This window comes from Sarcophilus harrisii, chromosome 6, assembly GCF_902635505.1.
Source record: "Sarcophilus harrisii chromosome 6, mSarHar1.11, whole genome shotgun sequence".
Taxonomy (NCBI): Eukaryota; Metazoa; Chordata; class Mammalia; order Dasyuromorphia; family Dasyuridae; genus Sarcophilus; species Sarcophilus harrisii.
The window spans coordinates 164,159,623-164,182,716 of record NC_045431.1 but is presented as its reverse complement, the minus strand read 5'-3'; the positions used below and the strand labels follow the sequence as shown (position 1 = coordinate 164,182,716).

At 37.2% G+C, this 23,094-nt stretch overlaps 1 protein-coding gene across 1 annotated transcript in view; it reads left to right on the top strand.

Moving 5' to 3' along the window:
• LARP1B (La ribonucleoprotein 1B) overlaps positions 1 to 5,293 on the top strand; it is a 95,701-nt gene extending 90,408 nt beyond the window's left edge. Inside the window, exon 20 of the mRNA XM_031942670.1 lies at positions 5,167 to 5,293. Coding sequence (XP_031798530.1) covers positions 5,167 to 5,175 — 9 coding nt within the window. The 3' untranslated portion in view covers positions 5,176 to 5,293. The remainder of the gene's footprint in view (positions 1 to 5,166) is intronic.
• The last annotated feature ends 17,801 nt before the right edge of the window (positions 5,294 to 23,094 follow it).

Below are 23,094 nucleotides of genomic sequence, written 5' to 3'. Positions count from 1 at the left end.
TTAAATTTCCCATACAATATGCTTTTCTTTTCATTGATTACACACTGTTATCTCATCCCATAGAGTAAGAGCAGAAAGGGACCCAGGAGAGCATCTTGTACGCCATCTTTATTTTACAGGTGAAGGAACAATGTCATTAAATGAATTACCCAAAATCATAAAGATAAATGGGAGAGGTTGGATTTTTTTAAACTGATTCCAAATCGAGCAACCCTACTACTCCATCATTTCCTGAAACTCTTCTCAAGCTGTTATTTCATTGCATATTATAAAATTCCACAATGCTTTGCATGAAGTGTAGGGTTGTTTTTTTTTTTTTAATGTTTATTAAATTAAATATAATTTCTGATTAGGATGACAGTGGTGAGGATGTAACATGTCATACAGCCACTAGATGGCAGAAAGAACCAGACAACTGTTGCTTAGTGAAAACAGTATTTTTATGATTGATGGATATGACGCCATCTTGTGATGGTTACACTGAGTGCCTATGGGATGTTCGTGAGTCACATGAGAAGAGGTTGTGGAAGGGCAAGATTGATTTAAACATTCTTTATCCACCAGCCAACTTGAAGCCTAGTTTATGTATTTATTAAATCATTTGATGAATTGATTAAAAAACACAAAAATGTAAATAATCTGGAAATAAAAGAATATATACACATCCAAATGAAACAGTACTCTCAACCCAAGGATGCTAGAATATGTTTATCATCCTTGTGCATACAACTAAAATTATAAATAATCTAGCCAGCTTATTCCTGTTTAGACTTCTGCTTTGTCACTTTAAGAATGAATGTCGTTAACAGTATCCACTGTATTTTGTATGTGACTGACCCCTAAGTTAGTCACCCTCCTCCACCCCACTTCCACATTTATATTTCCTTGGGATCTTAGAAGCAACTTCTATCTTGTTACTGGTTAGGACTATTAGTAAATGGCACTAGTCTTTAAAACATGCATTTTTCTATGCTTCGTTTTATATTTGTTTCAAATGTTCATAGTTAATTTTTGCTTTCAGGGTAATCTCATGAATTCCTGGCTGTTTTCTGCCATGGGGCATCTTTTTACTTAATTTCAAAGCATTTCACAAACATGAACTTTCCTAAGAACAGGCAAGGCAAGGAGTTACTAAAGACATGTTTAATTAGCTTGCTCAAACCAGGTTACTAAGTTTAAGCAAATGGCTAAATCATATAAGAAGCTTAGACCAAGACCATTTTTCTAGTTTGTGTTAAAACCAGAATCCCTAAGGGCCTATAAAAACTACTAAAGAGACTCAGTTATCATGGCTTGTCTGGCATTACAAAATTTGTCGGCAAAAGTATGTCACAAAGATCTAGTTCATGTGTTCGTAACCTATGGCGTTCTGGTGAAGACTTTCTTAGAAAAATGTTTTAAAAATCATAAATGAAGGAAATGCAAAATTTCATTTAAAGGTTAGTGAAAATAAAAGATGTCATTCTTTAACCATCCAAGTTCATAGATACCCCCTGAAATTCAGCATTTGTGGAGTCCATGTTAACCTCTGTTCCTGATACAATTTTTGAATCTGTAAGAACCAAATGAAATAGTGAAAAAAGGTCCTGGTACTTTTAAAAATCATTGAAAAATGTCTTTTTTTGAGGTGTTTCTCTCTATGGAATCAGGAAGAGAAGGGGTATGTGTTTTGTCTCTGACTGAGGATTCTATAGAGAAGGAGGGGGAGAAGATGAGGTGAATCTTTGTTATCAGAGCTATCTTACATGTTATGTATAAAGATACATTTTAGAATTCTGTGAAGTTTCTGTGAAAAATAGCAAGAGCAGTGTGTTTTAGAAAGATTGTTTCTGTGATTGTTGAAGAAAGGACCAAGAAAAAAGACTAGTTTGTTTCCTGGGATACTGAACTGAACTTTTTTTTCATTTGTACAGGTAGTTACCTAACTGGGAAGTTTCTTAAACCAGTGAAATCACTGCTCCAATCTTTTGAACTCTATCCCTTGAAGAGAAACATAAAGACTCTTTAAGAAACTTTCATCAGTATTGGGAGTAAATTAATTTCTGTGGGATGATGTGAATTATTATTGTTCTGAGGACTTTTTTGTGTGTGAAATTTTATATAGGCAAAAATACAATAAGTAGTTATTATTATTGCTTTTGTTAATAAATTGTATATAAGTCTGGATATTGTTGGGAAGCAAGGCTTCTCCAGTTCATATGATCATTTATTTAATATTTAATGACTTGGAATTTTGATTGATAAATTATTGTAAAAGACTACATTTTTATTAATGAGAAAGCAAATATCAGATCATATCTCTGGATCACTAGACTCATTCAAAAAGTCAGTAGAGGGCTGAATTATAAGACTAGCCACACCTTCATCCATTAATTTCCCTACAAGTGAGGGTTTGGTCCCTGAAAAATTCCCTCAGATTATCTTTTTGACTTTCTGTAGAGTCATAAGCTTGTATTTTAAAGCTTAGCATTCCCATTTTTTTGTTTTGAATCAATCAGGGAAGATGCAGAGTAGAAACTATTTATCTAATGGTGTGTGGAAAGTGAAGAGCTGGAGGAATGGGGGCTACATTAGCAGGGCTATCACCTTGGGGAGAAGGAAGAAATCACAGTGGGAGAAGAAAGTGGCATTTCTATCATAGCAAGCTAGGGCTGGAGCCCCTGTTGGAAAAAGGCTGTTCTCCAGAGAGACAGAGACAGAGGAGGGGAGGGAGAAAAAGAGGAAGGGAGGGAGGGAGACAGATACAGAGAGAGACAGAAAGGGCAAAAGAGAGAAAAAGAGATAGAAGGAGAGGGGGGAGAGTCAGAGAGAGACAGACAGAAAGGGGGAAAGGGAAAGTAAGAGGGAGAGAGGAGAGAAAGAGGGATGAAGGGAGAGAGAAGGGAGGAAGGGGGAAAGAGACAGACAGAGACAGAGACACCCACAGAGAGAGAGGAAGGAGAGAAAGAGAGGGATGAAGGGAGAGAGAAGAAGGGAGGAAGGGGAAGAGAGGGAGGGAGACAGAGATGTAAATCTGTTTTTCCAAACATTGTTCATTAAGAATTTGCTTTTTAGGGGAGGCTTTCATCACTTCACAAACTCCATTTCCTTAGGACCAAGCATAAGATTCTTGGTTTGATTTTTTTTAAGCCCTCATAGCTGGGCCCCTTCCTACCTTCCCAGTCTTCTAGCACAGCCCCCCTACAGTGAGGTCCAGCAATGTCGGCCTTCCTTAGGCTGTTCCTCTCATACTCTCCTCACCAGCATTCTGTTCCTTTCCACTTGGTGTCCACTCTGCCTGGGAATTGTATGGAATATTCTGCCTGCTGACTTCCCACCTTCCATAAAAGGCTTTTCCTTGATCCCTCCTTCTGCCTCCTGATTTCCATCTCAGAAACCTCCTATTTAGCCTTTATGTAGAAGGTACACAATGAGGAAGAGACTTAGTGGCTAGAACACTGGGTCTGGAATCCCACCTTACTCTTTATACTAGTATATGACTTTGGGCAAGTAGTTACTTACACTTGCCTCAGTTTCCTCAACTGTAAAATTACCTTTACGTGCCAATAGTACCTGCCTTGCAGAGTTATTGTGAGGGGTCACATGAGATAATATTTTTAAAGTGCTTCGCTCAGCGCCTGACACATAGTAAGCATCATATAAATCATCATTATTGTGAGGAGATGGGTAGCATGTCTCATCATGAGTCCTCTGGGATTGTGGTTGGCCATTAGATGATGATCAGAGTTTCTAAATCTTCCAAATTTGTCTCGACAATATTGTTGTCATTGAATAAATCGAAGCAGCCCTGCATTCCTAGTGTAAATCCAACCTGGGCATTGTGTATAATCTTTATAACAAATATTTAAAAAACTTTTTTGCATCAATATTCATTGAGGATATTAGTCGACAGCTTTCTTTCTCTGTTTTCACTCTTCTTGGTATAATTGTTGAGACCTCATTTTTTTAATAGAAGGAATTTAATCCCTTTTTTATTTTTTCAAACTTTATATAATATTGAAATCAATTTTTAAATGTTTGATAGAATTTTTTTCTCCATCTGGTCTTGGGGTTTTTCTTTCGGGAGTTTACTTGAGATTTGTTCAATTTCTTTTTCAGAGATTGGGTTATTTAAATCAATTAATCAGTTCAGTCAATAAACACCTATTATGAGCAATATGAGGTGATTGGTGATACAATAGATACAGCATTGGGTCTAGAGTCAGGAAAACCTGAGTTCAAATTCAGCCTCAGACATTATTAATTAGTTTTGTGATTCTGGGCAAACCACTCCTATATCTTTTCCCAGAAAACCTCATAGATAACATTGATGTGGTGTCTTCCATAGGATCATGAAGTGTCGAACAGAATTCAACCACATGTAGCAGAAATCCTGTAGTTCTTGTTCTGTTAATCTGAGCATTTTATTATTATTATTTTTTTAATAAATCTTCATCCATTTGATTTAGATTGTCAGTCTGATTGACATATGATTGGGTGAAATATTTCAAACAATTTATTTGTTTAATTTTTATCCTTAGTTTCATTTTTATTTCTGATGCTGGTAATTTTTAAAAATCAAATTAATTAAAGATTTACCTATTTAAAAAATTAACCAGCTCCTAGTTTTATTTGTAACTGAATTTTTGTTTTTGTTCTTTTGCTTTCTATTTTGTTCATCTCTTTGATTTTCAGAATTTCTGTTTTGGTTTTTAATTGGGGTTTTAAAACTTTTTTAGTTCCATATTCAATTCATGGAGCTGTTTTTTTTTCCTTTTTTATCGATGAAAATTTTTAGAGAGAAACATTTCCTACTAAGGACTGTTTTGGTTGCGTATCCACAATTTTGGTCTATTGCCTCGTCATTATCTATAATGTGGAAACTACAGATTTATTTCCATGATTTGACCTCTATTTTTTAAAGATTAAATTATCTAATCTATAATTCATTTTTAGTTATTTCTTTGTAGCCTAATAAAAAACCATTTTTGTATTTGCAATTTGTAATGTTTTTGAATTTTGTAATGTTTTTGTACCCTAATAGAACAGTTTTCAAAGAATGGTCGTAGGACCCCTAAACGTTCCTAACATACTTTTAGGGATTCTGCAGAGTCAAAAAACTGTTTTCACAATTATACTAACTTGTTTTTTTGTTTGTTTTTTGCCATTTTCGATTATTCTCCCAAGAGTGGCTAACAGATTTCCAGAGGCTACAAAATCCAGTGAATTGAAGATTTAATTGTAAACATGAAGACTGAGTTAATACCTCTTCTGTAAAATCGTACTTGTAGCTTAATAGATGAAGTTAACTGATATGGCTGGACTTTCTGTTTTGCTTGTATTTCTGTGGTATCAACATCAACTCAGCAGTGCTTGGTCATAAGCACAAGTGGTGTTGAAATATTCAGTGTTGGATTTTTTTTATTAAAATAATTTATTCTGGAAAAACTACATTGCCATCCCCGAGGGTGCAAAAACAGTGGTGGGTAAAATAGCTGATGCCTTAGTAGGAGTCAAGGAGATCACAACAAACTTACTGTATTTTTCACTTGCATTCACAGCAAAAAAAAGAAAGTGGAAAAGGAAAAAAAAAGCCTTAACTAACTAACTATAAAATTAAAAATAAACATTTTTAACATTAAGAAAAACACTTAAAATGTTCTTAAGTCATTAAAATTACTAATTTTATTAAATCTTGACCCTTAATCCATGTCTTGTTAATATTTTGGGTGATAAAATGGGAAATATATATAAAACACTTGTTGGTCCTTCGTTCTCATGGTTTCCATGGACCATGACATCAGAAAAGACATGCTATGACTTGGAAATGAATTGGATTTAAGTGAGGAGGTGTGCAAAGTCACCAGCTCTCCTCTGGAGCCATGAGGGTCTGGTGACAAGATAGAGATCAGGATGCTCAGGATAAGATAACCCCAGATGCAGTGGGACATGTTGGTCTTTTTAAACTAAGATCTTTTCCCAGGTCTCAGTTTGTTTGAGACAATGACTTACACTGCCTAGAAAGATTGTAGAGTTGTCTTGAGAAAAATGCCCTAGTAACATGATGTTTGTGGAAATATGTATAGAAGAATTGCACATGTTTAACATATATTAGATTACTTGCTGGCTAAGGGAGAGAAAAAAATTAGAACACAAGGTCTTGTAAGGGTGAATGTTGAAAATTATTCATGTATATATTTTGAAAATTAAAGTTTTAATTTAAAAAAGAAGAAAGAAAATTGTATAAAATGACCATATTAATGATAATGAATGAAAGCACTAAAAGGAGAAAAATATCAGAATTTGTACAAATCATTCCAAAAAATAATTTGTAATTGTGCCCAGATGTTGAATAAAAATACCAAGTTCTTTAAAAAAAAAAAAAAGAAAAGAAAAAGAAAAATGCACTGGTGGAACTTAAAGCTCAAGTAGTCACTATTTTCATGGAATGTCATCTTTATTTGGAAGAATAATCCCTACTGTCCATAGACCTCTGTATTTTCCTGTTGTTGACAAGGGCTGGAAAAATAACTCAAGATGATTTTTTTTCTTTAATTTCCCAATCAGAATTTAGTCTAGTGCATTTTCTAGGTCCTTGTAGAAGAGTTGTGAAGGAGTACCCTTCTGTGCTTTCTCCTGATACTAGTAGCTCCTTTAATCTGTAAATTAATGTGTATAGTTTTATAATTTCTATTATATTAGTATAGATCAGGGATTTTTTTTGAGCTTTCTCCACTCATAAATCACAATTTCACAACTCCCACATTCAGTTATTCGACCCCCATATGGGATGACCCCATCTATAATTTAAGAAGCTTTAGAATAGACAACAATAACCCATTTATTCTTCTCCAGTTATTTGTCTTTCATTTGTAATGGGGTTGTTCAGACCCCATTATAGATCCCTATAAGTGGATCCAGTGGAAGACATTATAGAACTGCTTCCAGGTGAATCCTGAAGACCCAAGCATGAATTGACATTTTGTCCCAGTTTTCTGTTGGGCTGGAGATGGAACTTTCAGAGGCTTCTTGAGTTAGCTCTGGCTGTAATTTGCTTCCAAGGGAAGGAGAGGATTCTTTTATTTCCAATAAATGAGTCCATGTATGCTTCCCATGCTTCCTCCGAAGACTATTTGACCCCAAGAAAGGGCATTTGGGTCCCTGACCTTTTATTACATTCTTTTGTATTCTAATACAGGATGTGGAGTCTTTGATCTGGGCCATGAAAGTGGACCATGGAGATTGGGGAATCCTAGAATCCTAGAATCTGGGTCAAATATTGTGACACAATAAGCAAAGATCTAAAAGTCCAGCCAAAAAGAATATGGGCCATTCTTGAATAATGTAGTAATGCTGACTTTAGAACTGATATTGTTTGGGATGAATACAATGTAGAAACTGAGCTAAGGATCATGGCCCCAGGTGCTGAGGCAAATGTCTGTAGGTATGTTCTTGCTATATCTGTTAAGTAAATAGCCTTTGTCAAAGTCAGTCAAAGTTAAATGATTAAATGTAACTGGAATGCCAGTCACTGCCCCCCCAAATCATAAAGAACATGGTGGAGATTCCAGTCAAAGCCTAGAAAAGAGAGACCCTCAACCCTGTAGGATTTTTGAGAAACTCTCAGAGAAAGAGGTAATAGGTAAAAACCACATTATACCTTATTTATATAAAAAGTAATTTGTAGTCATAGTCTCACAATTCTCAAGAATATCTTGATATTTTATAACATCTTTAGTAATTTTAATGAAATTTCTTTTTCATTTTTCTGCTGTTTTGACTGCAATGTACAATGTATGATTTCTGTAGTTTTATTTCATATCTGTAGTGTTCTTATTTTCTAAAATATAATCATTCTCTGGGAGCAGATTTCTTGCGGGCTTCTGGAGGCAGCCTTAGTTTCAATTCAGTGTAATAATCACCTCAAATGCAGTCAGCTGTTAAAAGTTCAGTCCTTTATTGTCTCCTTCAAAATAGCCCAGTTAGCTTTCCTTGGTTCCGAGAGCTCTTGCTGTTAGTCCTTTTGTCTCTTCCAGCTTCAGTTTCAGCCTCCAGCTCCCTTTGAATCCTGGCTCTGAATCTCCTGACTGAATTCTGGCTCTCTCAATCTTCCCCAATGATTCTGCTTTCTCAAGCTCTCAAAAGTCTTTAGTGCTTGTCCTTTTATATGCTCTTTTAGAGGTGTGAACTCTAAGGTTGACTCCTCCTCTGAGAGTGGGATTGTGGGAGCTGTGATTTGTGAATCTCCTCTACTGAACTTGTGAATCTCATACTGAATCCTGACTTGTGAATCTCGAATGCTAATGTGTGAATTAATATGTAAACTCTTAAAGGTGTGAAAGGTGTGAACTCTGAACTAGAGAACTGCTAAGCACGATGCTAAAATTAGACAATTGACTTATCACTTTGTAAGAATCCTAACACATATCCTGCTATTTTATTAAAGATATTGTTTCTACTCATTTTAGTTGCATCTCTAAAGTTCAAGCAAACCATTGTATCATTTGCTAAAAGCAATGATGCTGTTTCTTCCTTGCCTATGTTTATTTCCTCAATTTCTATTTCTCATTTTATTGCTATGGCTTGCATATGTTAAATAACAGTAATGGCAATGTAAATCTTTGCTTTAAACTGATCTTATTGGAAAGGTCTCTAGTGCTTCTCTATTATAGATGCTCTTGGTTTTTTGGGTTACTATTTTCCATAATAAGGAAAGGTAATTTTATTTCTAATATTTTCTAGTGTTGTTTAAAACAAAACAAAACAGGGGCAGCTAGATGGCAGTGGGTAGAGCGCTGACCCTGAAGTCAGGAGAAACTGAGTTCAAATGTGATCTCAGACACTTAACACTTCCTAGCTGTGTGACCCTGAGCAAGTTACTTAACCTCAATTGCCTCAGCAAAAAAAAAGAAAAAACAAACCCATGAACAAATGTTATATTTTGTTGATAAACTACTGATATAACTACTGATATAACCCTAGATCTTCATTTTCTTTGTTATTAGTATGATGTGTTATGTTTATGATTTTTGAATCCCCACCTCTAATTTTCAAAAAAGTTGACTGAATGTTATTTACAGAAATAAGAGTGACCAATTTTTAAAATGCTATTTTGATAATGGTAATGTGTGGTTATGATAATTGATAATGGTAAAGATGATAAATGATGAAGATTGATGGATGTTGATCTATGATGATCATTATCCATCAACATCTATTATTTATTGTTAATACTCCTAGAAGAATTGTAAAAATTACAAAATTGGGACTAGAAACTATTTTACACAGTCTTCTAATATTCCTATGCATTTAATTAAAATTTGCTACTCTAAGTCTATCCTTTTCATCTCAATCTTCATATATCGAACACTAAACATAACTCATTGCTTAATACTTACATCTCCTTTGTTCCCTCTCAATTTTGTGTTTATTAACTGCCAACATATGAATTTTAAGTTTAAAAACACCTCAATTCCCCAAACTACTTTTTTAGGGATGTTTTTATTTTTTCAGTTATATGTTCTAATCACCTAACTCACTCACATTTGTTGAAGTTTTATGACACATCAATCCTTCTGTCCATCATTTATCTATCTGTCTATTTATGTATCTACTTATGTATTGGTCTATCTATATGCATCAGTCTGTCTTTCTATCTATCTATCTCTCATCTAACTGTCCATCTTTTTATTTCTTTCTCTACTATGTATCTATCCATTCATCATTTCTCTATCATCTATCTATCTATCTGTCTACCTATGTATTGGTCTTTCTATGTATCAGTTTATCTGTCTATCTTTCTACCTGTCTCTCATCTGTCTATCAATTTGTCTGTCTAAATATCTGTCTATCTACTCATCCATCTATCTATTTATCTGTCAATGTATCTTTTTGTTTATCTATCTCTATCAATCATCTATGTATTGACCTATTTATCTATCATCTACCTATGTTTTGGTCTATCTATCTATCTATCTATCATCTATCTCTATCTCTCCGTTACCTATTAATCTCTCTACCATCTACCAGGATAGCTAGGTAGTGCAGTGGAAGGCCTGAAGATAGGAAGTCTCATCTTCCTGAGTTCAAATCCAGCCTCAGACACTTACTGGCCATGGGACCCTGCAAAAGTCACTTAAACCTGTTTGCCTCAGTTTTCTCATCTGTAAAATAAGCTGGAGAAGGACATAGCAAACTAGTCCAGCATCTTTGCCAAGAAAATCCCAAATGGGGGTCATGAAAAGTTGTTTACGACTGAAAACAATTGAACAACCACCACCACAAAAGCCATCTATCTGCCTCTCTAACAATTATCTATTTATCTATCTCTTTATTATCTATTAAACTATCTATCTCCCTGTTAATCATCTATCCATCTTTTTTTTTTCCACATGAAATGTTTTTCCTGTGATATGCCTACCACAAAGTGAGAAATTAGCAATTGCTTGTTTAATTGAACTGAATAGCAAGCAAACCAAAACCAGAACCATTAGTTCATAAAATAAATTCTTGTTTATTGTATTTATTAACATACAAGAAGCCCAAAATGCCAAATAAAGCTATCCAGGTTGAAAAGCAAGTTTCTGGAAAGTGCCTTTATTATCCAAATGAATCTTCCTCCTATCACTTTAACCTTCCACTTCCTAAGATTGCCTGATCTCCAACCTATTTTCTCAACTTTCCTTGAGTCCTGTCATCCCATACCTGGATTCCTGCTTACTTCCACTTTTAATGGCCCCCTTGATTTATTTTCATTTATAAAATAGAAATATAAGATAAAGGGGATAGATTAGTATGGCAGAAGTATACAGTGTTACAGAGAACTGGTCCATTGCTCTAGATTTTGGATTCTAGACTTCCAAGGGTCGAATGGGACTCATATGCCAAGACCTTCATCCTATTGATGAATAATTAATGAACAAGCCCTGGGGTTTCCTCCTATCTCACTAGTTATAAGCTTCAGAGGAGGTGCTAACCTATAATAGTGGAGAGAGTTTCCATACCTGGAAATTCCTTATACCAGTGAAATCACAGGTCTGATCTCATCACTTTGTGGTTATTGGTTATCGCAGTGGTCTTTTGGCTAATGTTTAACAATCAGCTCTCTGGGGGAAAATATATTCTCCATCACTTAAATCTAGCCAGAAAGCAAAAATATATAAATAAATAAAATCCTGGTTTGGTTCATTTGTCTATTTCCAAGGTGCAAATGCTCACATTGAAAATTTAACAATTGACTCTAGCCACACATCCCTATTCCCTAAGATAAAGTTGCTCTCTCAGCTTTCCATTAAGCCAGTATCAAGTGATCATTTCTCAGGGTGCATGCTTAAATCAATTGTTTTTAATAGCAAGCTGAATTTTTTGCTTGGGAGGAGGAAAGAGAAGGGAGAGATAGGAAAGGAGGATTTAGGTAAATAATTTCTTCCCTCCGGCTGCTGTCTCTTGATCTGTAAAATGAAAGAGTCAGATTAGATCCTCTCTATAGCTTTAAATACTATGATCTTATTATTTTGGAGCAGGCTGGCCAGGCCTTTCTGGGCATTAGCCCTGAGTTTGAGGAGTGTGGAGAGTCAGGGACCACAGGAATAATGATGTGAGCAGAGGTGAAAGGAGGGGAGGGACATCCCTAAAGAAACATCTCCTGTGTACCATGACTTTTCCTAAAGGTGCCCAGTGCGCTATTAGAACTGTGACAACTGTATTTTCTCAAAATTGGAAGTTGTTCTATATGAGCAAAATTACAAAACACTTTCTACACAAATAAAGTCATATCTAAACAATTGGAAAACTATCAAGGGTTCTTGGGTAGGCTGAGCGAATATAATAAAGATGACAATACTCCCTAAACTCATCTATTTATTTAGTGCTATTACCAATCAGACTCCCAAAATACTATTTTAATGACCTAGAAAAAATAATAAAATTCATCTGGAAGAAAAAAAAGTCAAGAATTTCAAGTATATGAATGAAAAAAATCAAATGAAGGTAGCCTAGCTGTATCAGATCTAAAATTATATTATAAAGCAGCAGTCATCAAAAACATTTGGTATTGGCTAAGAAATAGACTAGTTGATCAGTGAAATAAGTTAGGTTCACAGGACAAAATAGTCAATAACTATAGCAATCTATTGTTTGACAAACCCAAAGACCCAGCTTTTGGGATAAAAATTCATTATTTGATAAAAACTTCTGGGAAAATTGGAAATTAGGCATTGACCCACATTGACACCGTATAGCAAGATCACGTTGAAATAGGTTCATCATTTAGACATAAAGAATGAGATTATGCTTGCCATCTGGGGGAGGGGGTAGAGAGAGGGAGGGGAAAAATCGGAACAGAAGTGAGTGCAAGGAATAATGTTGTAAAAAATTACCCTGGCATGGGTTCTATCAATAAAAAGTTATTTAAAAAAAAAAGAATGAGATTTATAAACAAATTAGAAGAACATAGGATAGTTTACCTCTTAGATTTGTGGAGGAAGGAATTTGTGACCAAAGAAGAACTAGAGATCATTATTGATCATAAAATAGATAATTTTGATTGTTAAGTTAAAAAGTTTTTATACAAACAAAACTAATGCAGACAAGATTGGAAGGGAAGCAATAAACTGGGAAAACATTTTTACATCCAAAGGATCTGATAAAGGCCTCGTTTCTAAAATATGTAAAAAATTAACTCAAATTTATAACAGTTCAAGCCATTCTCCAATTGATAAATGGTCAAAGGATATGAACAATTTTCAGATGAAGAAATTGAAACTATTTCTAGTCACATGAAAAGGTGCTCCAAATCACTACTGATCAGAGAATTGCAAATTAAGACAACTCTGAGATACCACTACATACCTGTCAGATTGGCTAAGATGCAGGAAAAAATAATGATGAATGTTTGAGGGGATGTGGGAAAACTGGGACACTGATGCATTCTGTGGAGTTCTGAACTGATCCAGCCATTCTAGAGAACAATTTGGAAGCAAAGGACCAAAAAACTGCATTCCCTTTGACTCACCTAGGACTGCATCCCAAAGAGATCAAAGAAAAAGAAAAATAATTCATATATACAACAATATTTATAGCAGCTTCCTTTCTTGTAGCAAAGAATTAGAAATGGAAAGGATGGCCCTCCATTGGGCTGATGGTATGTGATTATGATGGAATACTACTGTGCTGTAAGAAATGATGAACAGGATGCTGAACAAATTGAAGCAAAGTGAAGTAAGGAGAACCAGGAGAACCTTGTATATCATAATTCTTTGATGACCAACTATGAATAACTTAACTATACTTAGCAATACAGTGAACTAAAATGATCCTGAAGGTCTGATGTTGAAAAATGCTACCATAACCAGAGGAAGATTTTATGAAAGTCTGAGTGCAGATCAAAGCCTGCTATTTTTTTATTTTCTTTGTTTTTCTTTTTTTTTGTCTGTGTTTTCTTTCACAACATGACTAATATGGAAATGTGCTTTGCATGACTCCAGATGTATAATCTTTATCATATTGTTTGCTTTCTCAATGAAATGGGAAGGAAGGAGGAGAAGAATGTTTTTTAAATGAATGTTTTAAATGGTTTTTACACATAACTGAAAAAAATAAAATGAAAAAATAGAGTTCATCAGCTCTCTCTCTCTGAAGGTGGATAATACTTTTCATTCTGGGTCCCTTTTAATTGTCTTGCATCATTGTCTTGATCAGAGTAGCTAAATCTTTCAGAGTTGATCATCCTACAATATTGGTGTGACTATGTATAATGATCTGGCTCTGCTCCCTTCACTCTGCATGAGTTCATTTAAATCTTCTCAGATTTTTCTAAGAGCGTTCTGCTTGTCATGTAGCACAGAAATATTCCATCACAATCATATAGGAGTTGTTCAGCCATTTCCCAACTGATACTTACCCCTCAATTTCCAATTTTTTGCTGTCACTAAAAGCTGCTATCAATACTTTTGTACATGTAGGTCCTTTTCCTAGCCATTTTAAAAATTCTTTTATTTATTCCAAGTTGTTACTGCTGGGACAAGGAGATGCACAGTTTTTAGCCCTTTGAGCAGAGTTTCAAATTGCCCTCCAGGACAGTAAAAGCAGTTCACAATATGCATTAGTGTCCCAATTTTTCCACATCTCACAGCTGACAGTTGTTACCTACAAACCCCATGCTAAATATTGAGGGGACCCTGAAATGATAAGAGAAATGCAGAATGAGTCCTGCCCTGGTGGAATTTCTGGGTAAAGGGGAGAGACGATACACAGATAGACGTGGGTCAGATACATACACAGCAAGCGGGAGGTAGCCCTGGAGGGCACAGCCCTAAGCAGGAAAAGGGCCCGGAGAGAGAAGGTTCCTCCCAGCTATGTCTGGATGGGATTTAGGAAAGCTAAGAGAGAGCCCCTCAAGAATGAGTAACAGGGGCGGCGGGGTGGGGGTGGCGCAGTGGGAGGGTCTGAGTTCATTTTTTTTTTTTTTTTTTTTTTGCTTTTTTCTGAGGCAATTGAGGTTAAGTGACTTGCCCAGGTCACACAGCTAGGAAGTGTTAAGTGTCTGACACCAGATTTGAGCCCAGGTCCTCCTGACCCCAGGGCTGGTGCTCTATTCACCATACCACCTAGCTGTCCCGAGGGTCTGAGTTCAAATCCAACCTCAGACACTTAACACTTCCTGGCTGTGTGACCCTGGGCAAGTCACTTCACCCCCATTGCCTCAGCAAAAATTAAATAAATAAAAGAACAGCCCAAGAGATGGAAAGGAAGGGAACAGGAGCTGGAACCGGTGAGGGAGGCCCAGAGGGGAGAGGAGGGGTTACAGGAACGCCCGCCGGGACAGCTTTAGGCAGAATTTCTCTTTGCTCCTGGAGGTCAGAGGGAGCCCCCGGAGTTTGGTGTCTGGGGGTGCCTGAGTGTTGGGTCCGAGCTCAGCGTTGGAGAAAAGCTTTCTGGCCGCCGGGGGAAGGAGGAGTCAGAATGGGGGGGCTGAGTTTGGGGGCGCCTCTGGAGTCTGCTGCCACAGCTCAGCCCAGGGGGGCACTGAGGGCCGAGCTCACAGATAACCTGAGAAAGACGGCTTCCGTCCCCTCCATGGCGTCCCACGCTCACTCTGAGGAGACGCTAAGTGAGGGACACTGGGGTTCACGTTCCCTTAGCTAAGGTGGCCAGCGCCGTCCTCGTGGAGTTGGCCCGAACCCAAGCCGCGTCCCAAAGCAGAGTATTCTCACTTTTTTGTTTGTTTTTTCCTTCCTCCTGTTTTTTTTTCCCTTTTGATTTGATTTTTCTTGCACAACATGATAAATATGAAAATGTTAAAAAAAAAAAAAAAGACAAGCGGGCCCATTTGGACAAGCCCTGCAACCACTTACTAAATGAGCAATTTGGGGAAGTAAATGTTGATTATGGTTTCCCCTAGAGACTGGGGAAGGGATGTAGGCAGCCCATAAAACCCAGGCAATGCAATAAATCATGGCGGGATATGGTGAGGGTGGTGGGGAAAAGTCCCCGGATGGGCTCAAACCCTTAGTGATTTGAGACCTCCTTGAGGTGTCTGTTTCAGCCTGACCCCTCTTCCCTTCTCAGTCTCCTTCACCTTTGTTCCCTACGCACCTTCCCACTCTTATTCATATTCTGGGATCCAGTGAAGGGGGTCTCCTGGCTGCCCCCTGAGAAAGAGCTCTGTCTCCGGCCCCCAGGTACCTGCCCCTTCGGCCTGAAAGGTTCTCCCTGCTCGTTTCTGCCTCCTGGCTTCCCTCAGATCTCAGCTCACAAGCCCCCTCCTACGAGAGCCCTTTCCCCTGGGATTATCTCCCATTTATCCTGTCTGCATGCTTGTAGTTAGACTGGGTCCTTGGGATCGGAGTCTCTTCTTTGTTTTTTTTTGCTTAGCAAAGTGCATGGAGCACATGGTTGTTGACTCCTTTGGAAAAATGAAGGGTAAGGACTTGATCCTTGTGGTGAAATCCAAATGAGGAGGGAGGGAGGCACTAAATCTCAAGGCTCCTTGCTAGCTGGATTTTGTCTTAGTAAACCATTAATTGACATTACCTATGTTTTATTGTTCTTGTATTTATTTTGCTAAATATTTCCCAATCACACTTGGGCACTTGGGGGAGGACTGACTCTTTGACCCTTTCAGTCTGCCGAGCCCTTTATCTTTCCCAAAAACCTGAGAGGATCGCCAAAAGGATGTTTTCACACCACAAATATTTTTATTCTCCTCAAGAAGCAGTTACATTGTGTCAGTTGCAGTTCAGAATTCTTTCTGGGCAGACATGGTGTAGACATGGGCAATCCCAGACTTCAAATAATAGTAGCTAATATTTATACAGTGATAACTATGTGCTGAGGTTTATAATTATCTCCTTTGATGCTCATAACAATCCTGGGAGGTAGGTGCTATTATATCCCCATTTTATAGATGAGAAAATTGAAGCAATCCATTGTGCCTGTATCTGAACTTAGATCTTTCTGACTTTATTCAGTATTATTCCATTGTATCACCTAGTTGCAAATCGGAGAGAGATGGTTCAAATCTCACCTTAGCTAGTTACCAACTGTATGACTCTTCCAAGCCTCAGTTTCCTATTCTGTCAGATGAGGAAGGTTGGGACTCTGTATAAATCAATCAAGTTCTTCCAACCCTCCATTTCCTGTTCTGTCAGATGGGAAGGTTGGCTTTGATGGTCTCTAAGGTCACTCCTCACTCTAAGGCTATGGCCTCATGATCCAGGTAAATCCCCAGCTTCTCAACCTGTCATTTCTGGTCCTCCCTAATTGGCTCAATTAACCTTTCCAACCTTACCTTATGCTGTTCCTTTATGGGTCAACATTGCATAAGACACAAACTAAGTCATTAGAATGAAATCCATGGGGCCAAAGAAGTGACCCGTGGACACAGTAGAGGGAGAAGTCGGCTTAGGACTGGCGTGGAGATTTTTTGGGATGCCTTTTTGTGGCAGATGAGTCAGTTCTGCATGTTAGACAGAGTTCCAAGTTCAAATCCTGTTTTTTGTGCCTTTCCAACAAGTCATTATCCTCCCGTGGACCATGTTTCATTCTTTGCATGCAAGGATTGAATTTGGGGCACAGGCCTTGAAGTAAAGAGTGAGTTCAAATGTGGCCCCAGACATTTATTAGTTTGTCTTGCCTAAAAATTTTTTTTAAAAGATTGAATTTGATGATTTCTGAGGTCCTTTCATCTTACATTGATTCATCAGTATTGGTAGGAGAAAGGAAGGAAGGAGAGTGAAGAAACTTTTATTAAGCATTTGCCGTATGTCAAACACTGCTAAGCAAACCTTGAGGGTACCATACGAAAAGAACATTTCTATCTTTAACCTTCTAATATAATGTAATATAATAATGAGTCTAACATCAACTCTCTTTGTTCAGTTTTGATTTGGAGCTTCCAAAAATGAAAGGGTTAAAGAACATTGCAGCAGGCAATGGAGGTAATCAGGTGTCAGTGATTCACACATACACAAATACTAAGTGAGTGATCAATAGAGGAAGCAGTGAACCCGGAATAGCTAAGCACATAGCCCTGAGGCATGTATGGACTTCCATGTTAGGAAGGCCCCTCCCAGGCTTGGGATTTCTCGCTCCTCTCTCACCGCCCCAACATACACCCTTCTAGTTTCCCAGGATACCCTGTTAACTGTTTGCTCCAAGTGGGCCATAAATTGTTAAGATGCTTATTAATTAATTAGTCTTGACCTACATATGCCAGAATAATCACAGGGCCATCTGTCCCCCTTAATTAAAATGCAGAGACGAGGAGATTTTCTTTGTGTCTCTTCTGTACAGAGAATTTATACCAATTCCATCCAGAGGACTGACCCCCTTGTGGAGCATGAGCCAGCAATAGGAGGGGCTGATATGGTCTGACAAGACCCGCAGAGAGGCCTCTCCCAGTCAGCCAGAGGCCCATGGAGGAGCCAGCACTAGCTGGACGATTTGCTTTTAGTTGGAGGTGAAAACTAGGTTTGAGTGAGAATCACAGACCATAGATTTGGAATAAGAGAGAAACTCAGTGGGCACCTATTACTGTCTCTTAATTTTATAGAAGAGAAAGAGCAGACCATTGTATTGCCCAAAGCCACACAGGGCAGCCATGAAGAGGGAATGGGATGGAAGGAAGGAAATGAGCATTTATTAATTACCTTCTCTGTTCCAGGCACTGCCCTGGGTGCCGTATAATTTGATCCTCACAAAAACCCTGAGAAGAAGGTGCTATTTATTATTATCCCCATGTTACTGATTAGGAAACTGCGGCAGAGAGTAGTTAAGTGACTTCCAGAGGCACAGAGGCACATACAGATAGTGCATGTCCGAAGTGGGATCTGAATTAGGCCTTCCTAAGTTTAGACTCAGTCCTCTGCATATCCTGTTGCCCTGTGCTGAGAAACAGCCTTTGTTAATAAAGAATAAGAAAAGAGGGGGAAAGCAATGCAGCAAAACTCTCCAACATTTCATTTGAATCTGGCAATCTATTTAATTTTTCACACCTGGAGTCCCCCACCTCTGCAAAGAAGTGAAGGAATCTAATTTTTTCAACTCTTCTCTGGAGTGGAATATTAGCAAACATCGATGAAATGTCTATTTAATAGGTGTGCCTGGGTATCCAAGGACAAAAATTAAATGGTCCTGCCCTCAAGGAGTTTATGTTCTACTAAGGAAAACATAAATAAATAAAAAAATACAAGGCGACTTGTATCCTTTAACCAAAAGCAGAGGTCCAAGGCTGAAGTGCTCTGTAGTGAGTCTTCCCCCCCCCCAGTTCTTTCCCTGACCCCCATTGACTCCCCAGGCTATTCCTCCTAAGGGGTCTGCTGGAAAATCTCACATGCTCCAGTTTCTGGAATCAACCCTTTCTCAACCCAATTGCTAATTTATCCCTGAGGGATGCTCAGATTTTCCCATATTGTGCAACTCCATGCTATTCAAAGTCCTTTTAGCACTTGATCCTGACCCATGATTAAATATTGACTAAGACATGCTGTCACCTACTTATGGTATTAAGGCCAAAATGAGGAAGGAGTATGATCCTCCCTTAGTATCATTCCTCCAGATCATCCACCCACGAGTCACGGGAAAAGATAGAAAAGGCACAATCTCCCTATAAATCTAGGGCTTATTCTCTCACTAATACATGCAAGGTCCATGCAAAGAGTGGACATAGAGTTTGAATGCAGTGTTATTGAGATACTATAAGGACCCTAGTATTCTTTTTTTCTGCATCAGATTCCAGATGTCTCCCGGAAACAGAACATATTTTTATATGGTTTATTTTATCTATCTATTTATTCATTCATCCATTTATTTATTTTTTGCTGAGGTAATTGGGGTTAAGTGATTTGTCCAGGGTCACACACAGCCAGGAAGTGTTAAGTGTCTAAGTCCAGATTTGAACTCAGGTCCTTCTGATTTCAGGGCTGGTGCTCTATCCACTGAGCCACCTAGCTGCCCCTTTATTTTATTAAAAAAAAATTTTTAGCATGTTTTTAATTTAAAAATTTTTAATATGTCTCTTAGTACAGCTGTGAGTCATGAAATGTGACATTCTCCACAGATTTGAGAGTGAGTATTCCCCAGAAGGCATGTGGCAGGTATGTGCAGGTAGCAATAAATAAAAATAATGGCAGAAGTGGAATAAAGAATGCCAGTAAGACATTACTGAATGAAGAAGATGGTTGGTCATGGGACAGGAATGAATATAACTCCTGAGCATACTTCATGGGCTCTCAATGGTATCCTCAGTGTTAGGAAAAGAGGAGGAAGGGCCCCGGGAGGGAGGGCGGATGCTCTGTAGTGAGTCTATGTTAAGGTACAGACAAGAATTCCACAGGTTGGAAGGTTCAGTCTTGAGTCAGGAATAACTCAGTCCAGTCAACTGGGGACTAGATGAAATATTGCAATGAAATACTCATGGACCATAACATGCAATAAAAATAACTTTAGTTATTTTATTTTATTTTATTTTTTTATTTTTTTAAAATTAAATAACTTTTTATTGACAGAACCCATGCCAGAGTAATTTTTTACAACATTATCCCTTGCACTCACTTCTGTTCCGATTTTTCCCCTCCCTCCCTCCACCCTCTCCCCAAGATGGCAAGCAGTCCTATGCATGTTAAATAGATTACAGTAGATCTTGGATACAATATATGTGTGCAGAACCGAACAGTTTTCTTGTTGCTCAGCGAGAATTAACTTGGGAAGAAGAACAAAAATGCAAGCAGTTTACATTCATTTCCTGGTGTTCTTTCTTTGGGTGTAGCTGCTTCTGTCCATCCTTGATCAATTGAAACTAAGTTAGATCTTGTCTTTGTTGAAGAAATCTACTTCCATCAGAATACATCCTCATACAGTATCGTTGTTGAGGTATATAATGATTTCCTGGTTATGCTCATTTCGCTTATCATCAGTTCATGTAGGTCTCACCAATCCTCTCTGTATTCGTCCTGCTGGTCATTTCTTACAGAACAATAATATTCCATAACATTCATATACCACAATTTACCCAACCATTCTCCAATTGATGGGCATCCATTCATTTTCCAGTTTCTAGCCACTACAAACAGGGCTGCCACAAACATTTTGGCACATACAGGTCCCTTTCCCTTTTTTAGTATCTCTTTGGGGTATAAGCCCAGTAGAGACACTGCTAGATCAAAGGGTATGCAGTTTGATAACTTTTTGAGCATAGTTCCAAATTTCTCTCCAGAATGGCTGGATGTATTCACAATTCCACCAACAATGTATCAGTGTCCCTGTTTTCCCACATCCCCTCCAACAATCATCATCATTTTTTCCTGTCATCTTAGCCAATCTGACGGGTGTGTAGTGGTATCTCAGAGTTGTCTTAATTTGCATTTCTCTGATCAATAGTGATTTGGAACACTCTTTCATATGAGTAGTAATAGTTTTAATTTCATCATCTGAAAATTGTCTGTTCATATCCTTTGACCATTTATCAATTGGAGAATGGCTTGATTTCTTATAAATTAGAGTCAATTCTCTATATATTTTGGAAATGAGTCCTTTATCAGAACCTTTGACTGTAAAAATGTTTTCCCAGTTTATTGTTTCCCTTCTAACTTGCCTGCAACTTTAGTTATTTTAGAGGATTAAAAAGACATAATCGCTAAAAGCAAATGTTCCTGTCTGCCTCTGAATTTGCCAGAGCAACAGCACTGCATTGGAAGGGCAATGGGAACTCTGCCAGACCTCCAGAACACCAGTTCCTCATAGGCTGGGTTTTTTATATCTCTGGTCTTCTAGACAACCGAAATCCTGAGGAAGGATTCCTTGCCCTTTTAAAGGGAAAGCATTTCAGCTAAATAAAAGGAAGGATATTTCTACCACTTTGGAGGAAATGGCCAAAATCCCTGAGCTCGTAAATCCATTTGAATATTAAAAGCTTTTATCATATTAGAGAAAGATAATTTCATTCCAATGCTTTTAACATTTTTAACATAACTAAGTGCTAAATTTGTCGAAGGCATTTCTTATTTATATAATCATGTGGTTTAGGCTTTTTAAAAATATGATTAATAATGCTAATAGTTTTTCCAATGTTGAATCATTCTTGTACTCCTGATATGAATCCAACTTGGTCATAAATGAGGTTTTTTTTTTTTTTTTTTTTGAAATGTAGCCCCTTTGGTAATATTTTACACATTGTTTCCTACATCTCTTTCTCTGCTTTATCCCTTCATGGTTTGAACATCAGAACCATATTTGTGTGGGTGTTTCCTCTACAAAATAACAACCCAACTATACTTTCGTAGACAACCTTATGAAGTGACTGTGGCTTAAATATTCATCACCTTGCCATTTTTTTTTTTTTTTTTACTTTGGTAAGACTTGCCAACATTTGTGCTCTACTGCAATAGACTTTTGAGAATCCCAGATAACCTCTTCACTTTTAGAGAAGGATTTTGGAGGAGGTGCACATGTAGAACTCATTAATAAATAATTTGTGATTGGTTCATGCAGAGGAGGAAGAAGAGACAGGTTGTAAAGTGATTTTACCTTCTTGAGCTTGAGAAATCAAAAGACTGAAACTGAGTGAATTCTTTGAATTCAAAAGTGAATTTCAAAGTGAAGGCTTTGAAAAATGTCTTAAAGAAAAAAAAACTTTTTCGATGTTGTGCTATTTTAGGCCTTTAAACTCTAAAATACCATTAAGTGTTCAGATGCAAGGACAAACAACTCTACTTGACATTCTCTGGCCCAATTCAAGGTAAGTCATTTTTTTGAAATATGAAATACTACAAATAAGTAAAAGAATATTTGGTAAGATGAAGACATTTTGGGTCTAGTAAAAAATTATTAGAGGGGGGGATAAAAGCCATAATTTATTTTACACCCATATCTTCTCAGGAACTGTTGATAAATTAAATCTTTGACATTACTTTTCATCTGCTAGAGAGTGAATTCTCTACATGATAAGATGGATGGGTGGGTGGGTGTACAGAGGAAGTCTAACTACTTTTCCCTAATGTAGAACCTGAAAATTGATACAACTGGGCTACTCCTGAATGGGGAAAAATCCCTGTTCTGAGAATTTTGAGGCCCCAAAGGAGTTTAGTAATACTTGTACAATGTATGTGCATGTACACACATGTATATACACATATATATGTATATTTTTGCATATAAATGTGTACGTGTTACCATATATTTCTCTTTATAGCAGCTTGAAAGACTCAGTGCCATCATGTGTAACAAGATGTCATGGGGATTATTTCAATAAATATTAGTTGAATCTTTAGGGTTTCTCTAAGTAAACTTTATTATATCATTTACCAAAACTATAATTTTGTTTTCTCTTTGTCTATGCTTAATCTTTTATTTTTTTGGTCTTATTACTATATTCAGCATTTTAAAAATTGTTAAATTAACATAATAAAAACAATTAAATAATTGTAATAACAGAGGGCATTTTTATTTAAGCTTTTGTTCTGAGATCCATCTCAATAATAGTTTAAGTTCCATATTGGAACAATACAAGACACTCATAATTTAATGAGCAGTTAACAAAAAGAAATTTACTTGGCCATAGGAGGAAGAGAATTTTCAATAAGGATAGATTTTAAGGACACTTAGTTTTGACTGATTTGA